General features: G+C 37.0%; 2 protein-coding genes and 1 long non-coding RNA gene across 5 annotated transcripts; 1 reads left to right on the top strand and 2 right to left on the bottom strand.

Moving 5' to 3' along the window:
• Positions 1-2,031: 2,031 nt before the first annotated feature.
• On the bottom strand, positions 2,032-3,931 carry LOC148199549 (uncharacterized). The gene is made up of 2 exons (XM_088112698.1): positions 2,765-3,931; positions 2,032-2,088 (listed from the first exon to the last, which is right to left on the bottom strand). Exons 1-2 carry the CDS (start codon positions 3,911-3,913, stop codon positions 2,032-2,034), a joined length of 1,206 nt encoding a protein of 401 aa, XP_087968824.1. The 5' UTR covers positions 3,914-3,931.
• Positions 3,932-7,455: 3,524 nt separating this feature from the next.
• On the bottom strand, positions 7,456-8,379 carry LOC148199548 (receptor-like protein EIX2). Its single transcript, XM_088112697.1, has one exon. It carries the CDS (start codon positions 8,377-8,379, stop codon positions 7,456-7,458), a length of 924 nt encoding a protein of 307 aa, XP_087968823.1.
• Positions 8,380-8,922: 543 nt separating this feature from the next.
• Positions 8,923-12,017, top strand: LOC148199547 (uncharacterized). 3 transcript variants are annotated; one of them, XR_015786215.1, is made up of 5 exons: positions 8,923-9,185; positions 9,546-9,642; positions 10,422-10,518; positions 10,712-10,813; positions 11,680-12,017. It is a non-coding gene; the product is annotated as an uncharacterized LOC148199547 (long non-coding RNA). The 3 variants fall into 3 exon arrangements; XR_015786216.1 differs by lacking the exon at positions 8,923-9,185 and adding an exon at positions 9,394-9,417; XR_015786214.1 differs by lacking the exon at positions 8,923-9,185 and having other exon boundaries at positions 9,426-9,642.
• The last annotated feature ends 6,346 nt before the right edge of the window (positions 12,018-18,363 follow it).

Below are 18,363 nucleotides of genomic sequence, written 5' to 3'. Positions count from 1 at the left end.
GACTTCAGAGCCTCTCCCAAATACATTAACATCATATTCAACCTCAAAAGGCTTATTTCCAATGATGTCAGCAAGTTGCTGCAATGCACCAAGAGGATCGTCCTCAGATAAACGAATCTTCTCCTGTGCATGCGTCTATTGTTACATGAAATTTGACATCAATAACATGTAAACTTTAAGATTAAGAAGTGTAAAGTAGAATTCCATACCTGGGGGTCAGAAACCGAACCAACCAAGTGTTTAGGCCAAGCAATAAAAGACTGGAATGCTTGTGCCACAATGAAAATCTCATCTGTGGATAGAGGAACTGAGGTATCTGGTATGATAATGTCGTTTACTGATACCTTCACGTCATCCTTTGATAGCTCCTTACCAAAAACAACAGTCGCTACCTTAAACACTGTTCCACGAGCTACCAGCATCGTCCCGGTACCATCTAAAATGTATATTGCTGACAACCATTCATTTCAAACTACGACAAATTTGGATGACCAACCTCTAGTTGACAATGTACATACAATTCAGTCAGATCATAATGAGGGAATATACATATGATGAATCCATATCATTATGTATGGATTTCAAATTTGTGTATATAAGTTTTTTATTAATATTACATAAGTATTTTATTAATATTTCCTATTACATGTTTTGTTAAATTATATTTTACTAATATTACATGTTGTTATTTATTTTGACAGATATATGGCTGATCATCCACATTCATCAAGGGATGAGGCTCCCCCATCCAGACCTACTAGAGGACTCACCAGAATAAAACAACTTTTGGTCAGAAAAAATAATGGTGAAAGAACACCCGTGAATGTTAATGTGATCACGGGTGTGGCATCTGGCCCAAATGTAGATGACTTCTGATCATACCATAGAGTAGTGGCGCGTGATAGGATTAATATTATTATTCCATCTTTTGACCATGTGTCCGAGGTTGATCGGAACATTATATGGAACGATATATTGGTAAGTTAATTAATATCATTTGAATTAGAGTTTGTTTATATTAAAAATTTTGTACTGATACAACTTTATTATGTTTATTTCAGATGACATTTGTACCTATTTGAATTAGATGTAATTTTGTACTTATTTCAAATGTCACAACACTTAAAAATAAGTGTTTATCAACTGTTACTGAAAACTTCTGGGGCTTTAAGAGTAAGTTGACCTCGAGATATATATTTGGAAGCAAAAAAAATAAGTCTCCATGTCAAACATATAACGCCATTGATGAGGAGACTTGGCGCCTCTTTGTACAGAGTCGAACATCAGAGGAATGACAGGTTAGTATAGTTGATATTATTCAATTTCTCATTAACAAATATATATCATATTAACTAATTAATTAAACATATGTGACAGGCAAAAAGAAGTAAAGCACAAGGAATAAGAGCTCAAAATAAAAAAACCCCACCTATTATCTCGTGGTGGGTATAGGAAGCTTGAGGAGAAAATCCTCAAGCAAAAGGCAGAAGCTAGACCATCATCTGAGGGTGGTAGCCCCCAGCCTCCTATTCCACCTTCTCGGCATGAGAAATGGAAGTTGGCTCGTTTAAAATCATCGGGCGCTTACTCTTCTGACACTACACGGGAAATATCTGAAAGAATTGTAAGTTATCATTGTTCCTAAAATAATAATAATTTCATTATACATACTACCTTGAACGTTTTTAAGAATAATGGTGTTTTGTTATGTTACAGGACTCCTTGGTTGAGCAGAACTCCCAAGGTCAATTCACTTCAGAGGGTCGCCAAGATATTCTTACCACTACAATTGGATGACCTGAGCATCCTGGACGTGTGCGTGCTGCTAGAACTGGAGTAGGAATTCGAGATTATTTTGGGAGTTCTTCTCGTCAGACTTCATATGCATACAACGAAGCACAAGAACAAAGGCTGACACAAGAGATCACAAAAAAGCTTCGAGCAGACTTAGGGAGGAGCTTAGGACGGAGCTTGGGACAGAGCTTAGGAAGGAATTGTGTAATGAGGTCACTACAGAAGCGACTGACAGAGTTATGTGCCAGTTCCAATAGCAGTTTGAGAGTTATGGCATGCGCTCGATGCCATCTCCTGTACAGGAACAGGAACATGTTGTGCCTCCCACAGGTAAAATTAATAAGCATTTATTTTCAATAATTTCTCTATTTTGTATAATCTAACTTTTCCTCTGACAGGGAGAAGCGAGAAAGGAAGTTGTTCAGCACCAGTCGTCCTAGGGGATGACATGGACGATGCTAGTTCATGTCTGCTACAAATTGATGAGAAAAATGAACACAAACTGTTTATGGTCTACCTAACATTTTTGGACAAAATTCCACGAATAGCCACCAGTAACAATTGTTGCATTAAGACGTGGCAATCGTGAGATTTTATGCCAACAAGCTTGAAGTCCTGCATCGACCCTAAACTCTTCATATGTGAAGAGTATCCTTGTGGTACTTTGATACTCTTTAAACAAAGGCAAAAATTTATCTTCTCTTTTCTAGACATTGTGTAACATGCAGAGGCAAATAAGTACGTTTACCAATCTCCCTAGTGCCAACTCTTCTCGGATATTCATGTCAACCAAATCCAAACGAGCATTCACTCCATCTTTTGTCTTTCCCTGAATGTTGAGTAGTGTACCAATCAAGCTATCACACACATTCTTCTCTACATTCATCACATCTATGCAATCTCTGAAATCTAACTTTGACTAGTATGAAAGATCAAAGAATATTGATTTCTTCTTCCAAGGGGTCGTTACAGATGACTTCTTGGATGTTTTCCCAAATACATGATGTATTTTATTAACTTTTTCAAGAATTTGAAGGCCAGTAAGTGGATTTGGTGCTTCGTCCCTCTCTTGATATCCGTTGAATGCTTTTTTTAACCTTCGATATGGATGATTACATTTTAGAAATCTTCGATGATGCAGATACACCATCTTTCTTCCGTGTTTCAATTGTTGAGCTACAGTGTTTTCTTCACATATAGGACATGCTTTATGACCCTTGACACTGTATCCTGACAAATTACCATAAGTTGGAAAGTCATTAATGGTGCAAAATAACATTGCACGCATCACAAAAGTTTCAGAAGCGAATGCATCAAATATTTCAATCCTATCTACCCACAACAACTTCAAGTCTTCAAGTCGTGGTCTTAGATAAACATCTATGTCATTTCCAGGCTGCTTTGGACCATATATCATCATAGACAACATCATGTATTTCCTCTTCATGCACAATGCAGGAGATAAGTTGTAAATTATATATATAACTGGCCAACAACTGTGATTGGTACTTAGATTACCAAATGGGTTCATTCCATTAATGGCTAAACCAAGCCTAAGATTTCTACACTCTTTACCAAATTGGGGGAATTGTTGATCAATATTTTTCCATTGCTTTGAATCAGCTGGATGACGAAGCAACCCGTCAATTTTTCTCTCATCTGCATGCCATCTAAGGTTTTTAGCATCTTTTGGATTCACAAACAAACGCTTAAGTCTGGGCACAATTGGAAGATACCAAACAACTTTCAAAGCAGATCCATTTTTTTCTATCTGATCATTATCTTCACTATTATTTTTTGACTTGTATCGTGATAACCCACATTTTGGACACTTTGTCAAAAATTCAAACTCTTTCCTATATAAAATGCAGTCATTGGGAAAAGCATGTATCCTTTTATACTCCATACCCATCGGACAAAGAATTTTCTTCACATCATAATTACGAGTGGGTAGTGTATTTCCATCTGGCAGCATTTTATTCAACAACGTAAACAATTCTGTGAAACTCTTATCAGTCCATCCATTAGTCGCCTTCAAATTCATGAGCCTTAACACCGCTGACAAACGTGTGAACTTAGGTGAACCGACATACAAAGGTGTTTCTGCATCAGTCGACATCGTCTCATACACATTAGCTTTGGCAAAATTTTCTACGCCAACATCGCGGATCATGTCCTCTAATTTGTCTTCATCCGGTCGATCTTCTTCCATGGTGGAATCAATAACATTTTCAGTTTGGGAGTTAGTCAGAAATTGCATTTCTTTGTCGTGCCATATCCATGTTGTATAACATCTTAGGAAACCATCACAAATAAGATGTTCTCTAATTTGGGTTGCGTTTAACTTTCTCGCATTCAAACAGTTCACACAAGGACATCTAAAATTCACTTCATCATCACTTCTACCCTCATTACGTTGCGCAAATTATATAAATTCCTCTACCCCTCTCTCGTACTCAGCACTAATGCGTGGTAAATTAATCCAATTTCGATCCATACGTAAATGTTCTACAAAATTACAATCATACAATTATACAATATATTCAACATACAATATATTCAACATACAATCAATTCAATCATACAATCAAACAATTAATAAACATTCAAATTATCAATTCAAACATTCAATCATACATAATTATTCATATTCAACACACACAAAATTAAAAATTAACAAAATGAAAATTAATAAACAGAATAATACAATCAAACAATTAATAAGCATTCAAATTATCAATTCAAACATTTAATCATACAATATTATTCATATTTAACCTACAAAAAGTTAAAAATGTACAAAATAAAAATTAATAAACAGAATAATATGAACCTGAGAGCGTGAAAAACCACACAATAATGGAGAAAATTGAAAAATTCGTGGTCTAAACGAAACAAATTTAAAAGACAAAACACAATACCGACAGAAAATACAACAAAACATAAGTTTGATAATCCGAATCAATAAAAAAACGTATCAAACCAACCCAAAAACTAAAAAAAAATCGAAAAACTCTAGTGACCAAACGTAGGTGATGAAAAATGAGGAAGGAAGTCCTTCTACAGTGATGACGACGGCGCAACGGTGGCGTAAGAAAGAAGGGAGAATGATCGCTGCGACAAGAAGACGTTGCAGAGAAAATCGCTGGAGAAACTATTCGAGGAAGACGAAACTGTTCACTCTGTAATATATTTTATACCTAATCAAATGTTACTACCACGGTTCATTAGAAAACCGCGGTAATAAAGGGGATACGACTTCGGTTCCCAACATAATCGAGACCTATCTCTTAAAAAATATTTAAAATTGTTCTGAAATGGAAATTTTGAAATTTTTTTCAACCTTTACGTCGTGGTTCCCCGCCTAATCGAGGCCTATTCGCTTAAATATTTAAAATTTGTTCAGATGAGGGAATAGGCCGCGGTTCCTCTAAGAACCGAGGCCTATTCCCTGACGGTCTGACTCCAAAATTTATTTCATGACTACTTTGGCGGGAATGTCAAAATTTTGCACAGACAATAGGCCGTGGTTCCCCTAGAACCGAGGCTTATTCCCTGACGGTCTGACTCCAAATTTATTTCAGACTGACTTAGGTGTGAATGTCAGAATTTTGTAGGGACAATAGGTCGTGGTTCCCCTAGAACTGAGGCCTATTCCCTAACGGTCTAACTCCAAATTTATTTCAGACTGACTTGGGTCGGAATGTCAGAATTTTGAAGGGACAATAGGCCACAATTCCTTTGAGAACCAATGCCTAAAGGTATATACGGTCGCAGTTCTTCTGCAACCGAGGCCTATACTATCAATATAATTTCAAAAATGCCACCGCGCAATATTATGCTTCGAGTTCTGGTTAACCGATGCATAATGTGCGCGGTAATAGATCAATTTTTTACTAGTGATAAGATATTTATTAGCTAGGCCGCGAATCTTCTTAGTCAGGTTGCCGAGCTTCTCTGGCAAAGCTGTTGAGCTGATCCGGTCAAGCTACAGTGTTTATTATGGGAACTCTTGTACTAGTATTAGCTAGCCTAGTTTTGAATGGAGAAACACCAAGTTATGCTCCCTACCGCATCTACATCATCAAGAACTTTATCACCTCATTTTAAACATGTTGAGAAACAGGTTTCAGAGATATCAGCTCAGAACCAAAGTGACAAGGAAGCTAAGCACCACAAAAATGCATTTCAAAAGAGAATTCTAATGTGCGACTTTTGGGAAGCCATATCTCTTTTTCAGGAACAAATCAGGATTTCTTACGGTATGGAAGTAAATCTTTGTTTCCTTCACTGATGAACCTTAACAACCTAACCTTGCAAGTAGAAATTAAAATCTTCATGCAACATTTCTACAGGCCAAATTTCTAACTCCTGACAAATTTAATAAGGTTTGTCAATGAAGTGAGTACTACGTAGACCTTCTTTTCTTAATGGGCATGTTTTGGCTTCTATTTCAGTTCTTCTTTTTATATAAAGGTGAAATACGAAACTAGAGACTCAATTTTGCATTTAACATATGAGTTCCTGACTGAAGGATATTTAATTCAAGCGTAAATTGAAATGAAATAAGAAAAAAAAAGCAAGCCATTAACGCCATAATCCAAAATGTAAAAGCTATTTTTTAAACCAAGACTAACAAAGAAAATAAAATATCAAACAAGAAACCGCCACTTCTTCTTATGATGCTTTAGCAGAATTAGACTGTCACTTCTATTTCTAATGCTTTAACATAGTCAGACCATGTCAATTCTTTCCACTACATCTTCTTTCATCATTCGAACTTAAAGCTATGTTCGTGTGGCTAATAGAAGGTTCTTTAAAATAAATTATACTTCTGTGAATCAAGTTCCAATTGCTGCTGAGATTAAATCACATACTTAACTTTATAAAATAATAATTACATACATCGATCCAACTATGTGCATATATGACTGTTTACCAATGATCCAGCAGTTGAATCACCATTTGTCATTAAGCCAACATTAGGTTCACATTAATTGCATAGAGAAAAAACATCATGGTGTGTGAATGAAATCTAAAAAGGACATGTGTTTTTATTTAAATTTGGTAAATTAGATTTGGTCACTCTTGTCTACTTTTGACAACTCTAAACTCAAGATTAAGAAAAAGGACAAATCATACAAAATATATAACTGCTATTGAAAGGAAAAAACGTAAATATGGAATGACTAAGATAATATATAACATCAAGCCTTTAAGCTACCTCTTGTAACTGGGAACTTTTACTGTGATCATGCGATAGATATTGTCGGTTAAGTTGTTCAAGAACCTGAAATATAGTTGTCGCCATGGACTATATTGACCAAAATGAAGCCAAAAGTTACACATCAGCCTGTAATGAATCCAAGTATCATCCTCACATAAAATGCACGATTAACAACAAAATTTTCATCTTCGTTTGATTCATCAACATTTGCTTCATGTGGTGGTTCCTCTGCGCCACACAATTTGTCAAGTGGCTTCCCACAAAGATTGGAATTATATTCATAACTTGAAGCCTCAAAACTTTGTAGTTGAGTGCCAATTGGAATTTTCCCTGATAAATTATTATTAGATAAATCCAACATGGTAAGGCGATAATTTTGGGTAAGGCTAGTAGGAATTGAACCGAATATCTGGTTTCTTGACAAATCAAGAAATTCAAGTGAGGTTAGAGGGAATTTCTCCTGTCAAATTGTTTCTTGATAAATTTAATGATATGAGCTCAAATAAATCCTCTATCTCAATTGGAATTTCTTCTGATAATTGGTTGCTTGAAAGATCAATGCTTTTCAACAGCACTAGCTCATTGTTTAAGAATATAAGATCTGCACCTTTCCATGTCAACAATGAATACAAATCATAGTAGTTCATGTACTTTCCAATCGATCTAATGCTGACAGAATACCCCTGGTGTGTATAATCTGTTAATGAAGTCTTTTGAGTCATTGAAGTAAAATATTTTAAGCATTTGGGAGTTCTTCCTGATAGACTGTTGAGTGAGAGATCCAAGAGCTGAATGCCTTGTAGGTAACAGATTTGAACTGGTAAACTTCCAGAGAAGTTATTCTTTCTGAAGCTTAATATTTGCAAATCTTGATATATTTCCCCAATCCAAGAAGGGATACTTCCTGATAATCTATTTTCTCCCAAGTCAAACATTACTAACTTTATGCAATTCCTTAGGGAGAAGGAAATCTCCTTGGTTAAGCTATTGTTTCTTAGTAGTAATGCTTGAAGTTCAACAAGTGATCCCATTGAAGTAGGAAGCATTCCTGAAAAATTGTTGTGACTCAAATCTAAATACGCCAATGATTTCAAATGGTTCCAGCAATCTGGAATTTGTCCAGATAATTGGTTATTTGAAAGGTCAAGCTGGCCTAAAGCTTCAACTGTGCCATTTGCACAAAGAAAAGAAGAAAAGTCAGAAAATTTATTTTGAGATAGATCAAGAAATGCTGATCCCCTAAGAAATGGTGGAACAGGGCCTTCAAACTGATTGGATGCAAGGACTACAAAATGAGGAGTAAGCTCCAAGGGAAAATTTGGAATTGTACCTTTGATGTTATTGAATGAAATATTCATTTTTGTCATTCCTTGTATTGCAACTTTACTCCAAAACATTCTGGAACAGAATCTGATATTCCACAGTTAGAAATGTCAAAGAATTTCAATGTCATTTTGTGTATGGAAACATTTAGGAAAAGTTGGACCTAACTTGCAAGATCTCAACCGTATATAACCCAATTGAAAGGACGGGGTCCAGTTTTGGCTAAATTCTAAAGCCAATGAGTTGTCTGATAGATCTAACAACTGCAACTTTGACATATTAGCAAAATGAAAGTAACTGATCACACCTCCCAAAGAGTTCAAATTCATTTTGAGAGTCTCCAGCTGAGTAGGAAATCGAATATCTTTGGAAATCTTACCATTTTACTACAAAAATAAGTAATTTTAGGAGGGGTTTGTTTCCGACGGTTTGGAAAACCCCGAATAAGTTTCGCGGTTTATGCTTATAACCGCAGGTAGCTTTTTATTTTGAATAATTTTTCGACCATCCTTATTGTTCACCTTCTTTTCCCGCACCTTCATTTCTAATTCCCTAAATCTAAACCCTAATTCCCTCCCTCCCTCTCCGCTGCCTTCATCAAAATCTTCCCCTGCTACGTGTTCGTGGAGCATCTCTCCCCACTGTCTTCATCAAATTTTCTGCCAAACCCCTTTCCTACATCACAATATTTCCCCTCTGCTTCGTGTTCGTTTCTGCTTTGTGCCTTCCCCTGCTTGGGCTGAGCGTCGAGGTCGATGCGGCAAGGTCGAGGCAGCGAGGACTCTGTTGAGGCGATTTTTATCACTCCCGTCTCCAACCCCTCAAACTCAAATCCTCTCTGGTATGTTCATCTTATCTCTTCAATCTTCATCTTATCTCTTCAATCAGATTATTGTTTGTGTTCTTTTCCTCTTGCTTGAGCCTCCGATTCCTGATACTTAGTTCATATCCTTCCTCTTTTACTTCCCATTTCTATTCACACTAGGTATTTATTCATCTGTCTCTCTATCTATATCTTCATTTTTCACTCTAACCTAATATTAGTCATCGTTTCTAAAGATCATCTCCTTCAGGTTTGTGATTTCTATGTTTATGCTCTTTTATTTTTGCAATTCGTATTATATCAAAAGCAATTTCGCAAAGATATTTTATGTACTTGATCTTTTTGGATAACAGTTATTTACTCCTTTGAACTTTGCAGGTCTTGCACGCTGGTGGAAAATTTGGTGGTGCCAACAGTGGGTACTCTGTCTCAGGAGGTTTGCACGGTGTATATTATGTTTTTATATTTTGACAAGGTATGGTAAGAAAAAACATTAGTTTTAATTTATAAAATATGTAAGCAATGGTACAAATGAATCTCTGAAACTTTTTATATGGTTTTTCCAACCATCTAAATCATGCATAGCCTTAACTTTACGCAACACTCGTTCATTAAGATTTTCAAACCTAGAATAGATAAACTGGATTTTTAAAATTCTTAAATTCAGCAAGGAATGGGAATTTGGCATTAAAATTAGTCCTCTTCATTCATTTTGATAGCTTTGTTTTGAAATTTTCCAGAATTCGAATCTTTTTGTTGTAAATTTGAATTTTTTCTTTTACATTAGAGCACTTATATCATGTTTTTGTTTCTTTTCTTCTTTTCTTCAATTACGTAGCTTCACCAATTTTAATTGTGTTCTTTTTATTCTTTTAAGAAAACTAAATTACCTCTAAATGATAACTTCATAGTGAGCACTGCATCAAAATAAGGCCATTTTTCCAGGTTATAAACTTCTTTGTTAAGTATAAGGCATTGATACTCTAGTATAAACTGGTTGATGTCCTAGCATGAATCCTTTGTGAAAACACATGTAAAGTATACATTATGAGCTGTGTGAATAAAAAAGATGTGCCATTAACTAACAAACAAAAACAAACTGTGAAAACATATATCAGTTAAATGTCATTCTAATAAAACATCTTCTTAGTAGCTCTCTTTTAATATGCTTCAGCATGAAAGCTCTCTTTTAAGCTTATTATTATTATTATTATTATTATTATTTCACTTAATTATATAATGTTTTTGCTGTAGGAAATGAAAGCTTAGAGAGAAAGGGTACTTGTTTTCTAGGGCACTTTTGTGGTCATCACATGCATGTCTGCTTTTCTTCTTCACTGTTCCTTTGAAGGTACCAATTCCAGTAATCTTTTAATTCAATTTTGGTTGTATTTTTACTCGAAAACTGATTCACACTTTGAACGCTACTTAAACACTCTTTGATTTTGGGGAATCGTAAATACATTATGCAAAGACATGCAATTTTAATATGCCTAATTGTGTGAATGTTGGATGGGGTGATTCGTGCTAGCGACCACTTCAAGCTCCAATTGAATGTGTTCGCTTCCGTTGTCGTTGAAAGGTTAGGCAACGCTAAACAGCCCATCAGTGACGCCACTAGATGCCTCTTGCTTACTCTCATAGAGGTAATTACCTTCAATTCTTGGAATTGTTATTTATGTATATGGATGTTAGTGAATCGTGAATGCAAAACCTCGGAAAGAATAGAGTTTGGTAGCTGAGGTTTTTGCAAAAGTAGAGAATCTCAAATCAATTATAACGAAAGTGAAAGAAACACATTTTAGTGGATTTTCTCATATATGCTTCTGAAGGAAATGAAGCCGCCTGCAAATGAGCATATAAAGGTTCTCGTGATGGTTCAGTGCTAGAAGGTAAGATAATAAGTATGTGAAGTGTAGGTTTCATTGAATTTTATAATTTATATATCATTTTAATGATTCTAGGTGATGTAGTGAATTAAATTTTTGAGAAACAACTAGCTTGAGAATAAAAGAATGCGATAACAGTGATAATAATAATATAAGTAGGGTGATGGCTGAAGAATCCTCCTTTTGAAGAGTTGGAATAATTTGATTGAGTGGTTGTGAATGTTGTGATTTCTCTGACCATAAAACCATGTTCTCTGTTCTGACCATAAAACCCTATGTTATTCACACATTGGTGCTCTCATAATTTATTCATAATTAATGAAAAGTGTTTGAGTTTTTTCCCACTTTGGTAACTGCAACAACTCAAGCCTGGGTATACTACACCTCTACTGCCTACTCTATTGCATTTCACTCTCATTTTAGTTATCATCATATAAGTTTATTTCTCCATTAGTTGAAGTCTTATTTCATGTAAAAAGTGTTTAGAATATTGGAAATCTAATATCGCTTTTGCATTGCAATTTGATGTGATGAATTTATGAACCTGTAATTGTTTGGAGAGTTGTCTGTTGTGGTAATTGAAGGGCTGCTAATTAATGAGTGATGTCGTTGACTTGTCACAGAAACTTATATTTGATGAAGCTAACTAATGAGTCATTGCCTTGTCCCAAGTCACCTTACAACCAAGAGTGATGTGTATAGCTATGGAGTGGTGCTGTTGGAATTGCTCATGGGAAGACGAGTTTCAAATAAGTTGAATCTGAAGCAAGATGATGTTTTCTAGTGGCTTTGTTTAGGTCATCAACATTAGTCCATGTGTTTTTACTTGGTCTAGTTGTTTTCTATCGTGTTAGACTTTTAGTCAATTTTGAATGTTCCTTAAACATTATGTATCTTTTACATTGTAATTGTCAATTGATGTACTTTATCTTAAATTATCAATAAAATTATTTTTGATTAATTTTTGTGTACTTTATAATTTTATATATGTAAAATGGAAAATAAACATCCACTAAATAACAGTTTTTTTGTAGTGATAGCTTTACTCTTTTTTGTCATTGTCATTAATTTTCTACATTTTTGTGATTGTGTTTGTTAGTGATAAAACACCCCTCAAGTTAGGATTTTAACAATTTGATGTAAATTTACTGGTAAAGGAAGATAGTTGATTCTCGTATTGCTCTAATATTATTAAAAACCTTGATGACTTCAATATATAATTCCAAGCTGTTAATATGGCTGCAAGGAAGCTTACTATCAACCAACAATGTGTAAGAAAACATGAACCCTCACAAGTACCGGCGGTTTTCGTAAAACCCCTGTTAGTACCGGCGGTTTTCGTAAAACCCCTGTTAGTACCGGCGGTTTTGACAAAACCCCCGCTAGTACAGGCGGTTTTCACAAAACCCCCGCTAGTATCGGTGGTTTTCACAAAACCCCCGCTAGTACCGGCGGTTTTGACAAAACCCCCGCTAGTACCGGCGGTTTTGACAAAACCCCCGCTAGTACCGACGGTTTTGACAAAACCTCCGCTAGTACCGGCGGTTTTCGGTTTTGAGAAAACCGCCGGTAATTACTTAGCGACGCAGCTTTTTCCGGCACTTTTCCTAACCGCGGGTAACCTATTTTTCGGGGGTTAAAACCGCCGGAAATGGAAAAAATAACCCCCAGTAAAAATGTAGATTTTTGTAGTGTTAGCCTGTTTTCATCAAGAGATATAAAGTTTTTAAAGAAGAGAATAATGAGAAATCAGGAAGTGTACCCTTGATTTGATTCATTCTCAGTTCTAACTCTTGCAGTGAGAATCTAGCACATCCTGACAAGTTTTGCATTATCAGTGGAAGCTCTTCATTGAAACTGTTATTTGAAAGGTGCAACGAACGTAAAGTACATGTGCTCCCCAATGATTTTGTAACTCCACCTTCCAATGAGTTTGATTCAAGTGATAGAGACTCCAACTGAGGTGGAAATTTTCTACTATCAGGTATCTTTCCACTCAACCGGTTCACAGAAAGATCCAATGTTTTCAAATTGGAGAACATTGAAAAGTCAGGTAAGGAGCCAGTCATTTGATTGTAACTTAGCTAAAACTCTCGTAACGAGTTCCTCACACAGCCACCACAGATAAGTTATTAACGATTGATCAAAGGTCTGTTGGGAAACAACGATATTTGTTCCCTCCTCTGTGAACCCCAAAATGGGCACTATGCGAAAGCGTAAAAAATGAAAGCGTATGAAAAGAGAAAATTAACACTGAAAATTTTAACGTGGAAAATCCTCTCGGAAAAAACCACGGGACCAAGTCCAGAAAAATATCTCCACTATGAAAGTAGGATTACACTGTTTCTCTCACTCTCTAAGGATCTCTCAATTAATCTCACCCTCTCGGATGGTATACAAAACTCTCTCTATGTCACACACTCACAAAATAGACTCTCTCTATTTTTCTCTCACACAACTATGGCTTCACTTCTCTCTTTTCTCTGTTAGCTTCTCTCTTCACCGGTTTTGATTCTCGATGGTTCTTCTGCTTCACTCTCTGATTCCCATGTTGCTGCCAAGCTTCTCAAATTTAAGAAGTGAGAAAGCCAAAACAAACAAAATGGTTGTTGAGGTGGTGAGCTGAATTTACGGAAAAGCAAGCAAAGTGGAAGACATTGTGGTGCATTATTTTTCTGATGGGGAACAATGGCTCCTGCATTTCAGAGTGGAATGGGTCCCAATATTTGTTTTATTCCAACAAAAACTCCCCCATAAAACAAATAAATGGGTCTTCCATCCTTCATCCCATCTTTGCATCTTGTCTTAGTTGGAAGGTACCTCGACACCAACACCTTGACAACAATCTTCAACCTTCTTGGTTGGTACTTATTTAGTCATCATGTCAGACCAATTCAAGTCTGTATGGATTTTTTCTATCTTCAATTTCTTCTCATCCAGCGCTTCTCGTATCCAGTGATATCTAACGTCGATATGCTTCGAGCGTGAATGGAACATGGGGTTCTTGGTTAGATGTATTGTACTTTGATTATCACAGTTCACCACATAATCATCTTGATCATGTCCTAATTCACTTAGGAAATTCTTCATCCATATCATCTCTTTAGAGGCTTCAGTCACTGCTACATACTCTGCTTCCGCGGTAGACAATGTCACACATTTTTGTAGTTTTGACTGCCAAGAAACAGCTCCCCCTGCAAAAGTAATCAGATAACCTGATGTTGACTTCCTTGAATCGACATCTCCAGCCATGTCTGAGTCTGAATATCCGATTAGCTTTAGATCTCCATTGCCAAAACACAACCTTAGTATCCACTTAATAGCTTCCCAATGCTCCTTTCCTGGATTTGACAGGAATCTGCTCACAACTCCTACAACATAGCCAATATCTGGCCTTGTACAAACCATTGCATACATAAGGCTACCCACGACAGAAGAGTAGGGTACCTTGTTCATTTCTTCATTTTCTTCTTCATTCTTTGGACATTGCGACTTGCTAAGTTTGAAATGTCCAGCAATTGGAACACGAGCAGATTTGGCATTATGCATGTTGAACCTTTTGACAATCTTCTCAATGTAATCTTCTTGAGATACCCATAGCATTCTTCTAGAACGATCTCTGGAGATTTTCATTCCAAGTATCTTCTTTACTGCACCCAGGTCTTTCATGGCAAAAGACTTGCTCAATGCCTTCTTGAGAGCAGCTATTTTAATTTTATCCTTCCCTACAATCAACATATCATCAACATACAAGAAAAGTATGATGGACTCACCATTTTCATAATGCTTCACAAACACGCAATGGTCTGCGGAGGTCTTCTTGAAATTATGTTGGATCATGAAGGAATCAAATTTCTTGTACCATTGTCTTGGAGCTTGTTTGAGACCATAAAGACTTTTCTTCACACGACACACTAAGTGTTCTTTGCCTGGTTCTTCAAAACCCTCTGGTTGCTTCATGTAAATTTCTTCTTCTAGGTCTCCATGTAAGAATGCTGTCTTGACGTCCAGTTGTTCAATCTCCAGGTCTAGTGTTGCTGCCAGACTGAGAATCGCTCTAATGGATGTCATCTTCACCACTGGTGAGAATATTTCATCAAAGTCTATTCCTTTCTTCTGGTTGCACCCCTTCACGACAATTCATGCTTTGTACCTTGGGCTTGGGTTGTTCTCTTCATTCTTGAGCTTGAACACCCATTTGTTCTGCAATGCTCTCCTTTCTTTTGGTAATTCTACCAAATCATAAGTCTGATTTTCCTTTAAGGATTGCATCTCCTCTTCCATGGCTTGCAACCATTTGTCTTTGTCTTCCGTCTCCATTGCTTCTACAAAGCTTTGAGGTTCACCTTCATCAGTAAAATTAACATATTCATCTGAAAAATACCTTCTTGACGGTTGCTTCTGTCTTGTTGATCGTCTCAATTGGGGTTCTTGCGGAGCATCCTCAATTGGTTGATCTTCTTCCGTCAGATTAGGTTGATCTGTTTCTTCAGCCATTTCATCAAGTTGTAACTCTGGTTCGGCTTGATGAGTCTCTCCCCCTAAGTTGTTCATATCACAATAGGGCTTTGATCACTTATCAGCTTAAGTGTTGGTTTCTCCACTTTCTTGATGTCTTGGATTGTCTGATCTTCAAAGAACACCACATCTCTGCTTCGAACAATCTTTCTGTTTGCAGGATCCCATAACCTGAAACCAAATTCATCTCTTGGAGAACCAAGGTATATGCACTCTTTCGCCTTAGCATCGAGCTTTGCTCTTTCATCTTTCGGAATGTGAATTGATTCCTTACATCCGAAGACTTTCAAGTTGCGATATGAGGCCTTTTTACCGGACCATATTTCTTCTGGTATCTTACCGTTTAATGGTCTTGACGGTGATAAGTTGATCAAATCAGCTGCTGTCACCACTGCCTCCCCCTAGAATGACTTGGGAAGTTTTGCGTGAGACAACATGCTCCTGACCTTCTCGGCAATCGTTCTGTTGAATCTTTCAGCTACACCATTCATCTGAGGTGTCTTGGGAGGTACTTTCTCATGTTTGATCCCATGAGTCTTGCAATAGTGCTCGAATGGACCTCTATACTCTCCACCATTATCACTTCTCAGACATTTCAACTTTCTACCAGTTTCACGTTCAATTGAGGCGTGAAACTCCTTGAAGATTCGTAGAACTTCATCTTTTCTCTTCAATGGATAAACCCATAATTTTCTGGAGTGGTCATCAATGAAGGTAACAAAATATTGAGCACCACCAAGGAACTTTTCAGATGTTGAACAAACATCTGAGTGTACAAGATCCAAAATATGCTCTTTTCTTCTTCCACTTTCAGATCTACGGAAGGACACTCTACGCTGCTTACCTGCTAGGCAGTCTTCACATAATTCAAGTGGTTGTCCTTTTATACTCTGGAGATGATCTTTCGCAAGGATCTCTAATCCTTTCTCGCTCATGTGGCCTAGTCTTTTGTGCCACAACTCCTTACTTTCTTCTTGAGCGACATTTGTCTCTCCTTTGTATATTTTTCCTTGCATGCAATACAAGGAGCCTTCCTTCTTGCCACGAGCAACAATCATGCTTCCTCGGCTAAGTTTCCATTTTCCATCTCCAAACTGGTTGTTCATTCCAGCATCATCTAGCTTACCGATTGAGATAAGGTTTAGACGCATCTCTGGTACATGTCTTACCTCCTTCAGCACAAGTTTGTTTCCATTTTCTATCGTCAAAGTCACTTCTCCTATGCCCACAATTTTGCTTGTGACATGATTTCCCATCTTCACTGTTCCAAAGTCTCCTTTTTGATAGGATGAGAAGAATCTCTCATGAGGAGTAACATGGAAAGATGCTCCGGTATCTACTATCCAAGTGCAATCATCAAAAGCAATATTTAGATAGTTTACCTCAGTGATAAGGAACACATTCTCATCGTTTGATACCACCGCTGGTGTGTTCTTTTCCTCAGCTTCTTTTTGGGATCTACCACATCAGGGTGTACAGTTCCATTCTTCTGATCTCTCTTCAGGAATCTACATTCTGGCTTCTTGTGACCATCTTTTCCACAATAAAATCATGTCAAACCTTTGGAACGAGACTTGAATCTTCCTCGTGACTTTTCACGTTTTCCTTTGCTTCTGTTTTCACTCCTTCCTCTATTCTCAACAACATTGGCTTCTGAGTGACTACTCGATCCCCTTTCTTTCCTTCTGGATTCTTCATTCAGTAAACTGTTTGTGATGTTATCCAGACTGAGCTTTCCATCTGGTGTTGAGTTACTGAGAGTGACCACCAACGTGTCCCAACTCTCCGGTAGAGAACTAAGGAGTAGAAGAGCTTGTAACTCGTCATATATTTTCATATCTGCTTTCATTAACTGGTTCACAATACCTTTGAAGGTATTGAGATGCTCGATCATATTTTGGTCGTCAGAGTACTCCAACTTTACGAGTCGTCTGACTAGGTGAGCTTTGTTCCTGGGAGTCTTCTTTTGAATCATTGATTCAAGCTTTGTTTATAACTCATACGCATTGGTATAAGTCGATACATGCTCAAAGAGACTTCTGTCGATGTATTTCCGAATCATAGCCACTGTTTTACGATTCAGAATCTCCCAGTCTTTTTTGGTCTTCCTTTCCGGAATTTCCGAATTTGTGATTAGCTCATACAAATCCTTGCAGTATAGATGATCTTCCATCATCGGCTTCTAGTAGGAATAATTATCCGCAGTTAGCTTGAACATGTCTCCTTCCATCTTGTGTTTCACAAGATTCTGACTTTTTCGAACCGGTAGCTCTGATACCACTGTTGGGAAATAGCGGTATTTGTTCCCTCCTCTGTGAACCCCAAAATGGGCACTATGCGGAAGCGTAAAAAAAGAAAGCGTAGGAAAAGAGAAAATTAACACTGAAAATTTTAACGTGGAAAATCCTCTCGGAAAAAACCACGGGACCTAGTCCAGAAAAATATCTCCACTATGAAAGTAGGATTACAGTGTTTCTCTCACTCTCTGAGGATCTCTCAATTAATCTCACCCTCTCGTATGGTATGCAAAACTCTCCCTATGTCACACTCACAAAATAGACTCTCTCTATTTTTCTCTCACACAACTATGCACTAGTGCAGCGAGGGGATTTTACCGCGGTTATTTTTCACTATACGTCGCGGTTTAAGAACCGCGACATATTCAGCCGCGGTAGTAAGTTAGAGACTTTAGGCCGCGGTTATGACCGCGGTATATAGGTTGCGGAATATGCCGCAGTTGTCGAGGGAACCGCTGCCTAAATCCATTTTTTTTTTTAAAAAAAAAAAAT

This window comes from Vigna umbellata, chromosome 4 (assembly GCF_029865625.1).
Source record: "Vigna umbellata cultivar VRB3 chromosome 4, Vumbellata_1.0, whole genome shotgun sequence".
Classification (NCBI taxonomy): domain Eukaryota; kingdom Viridiplantae; phylum Streptophyta; class Magnoliopsida; order Fabales; family Fabaceae; genus Vigna; species Vigna umbellata.
Note: the sequence above shows the minus strand (reverse complement) of the source record. Positions and strands in the feature narration are given on the sequence as shown.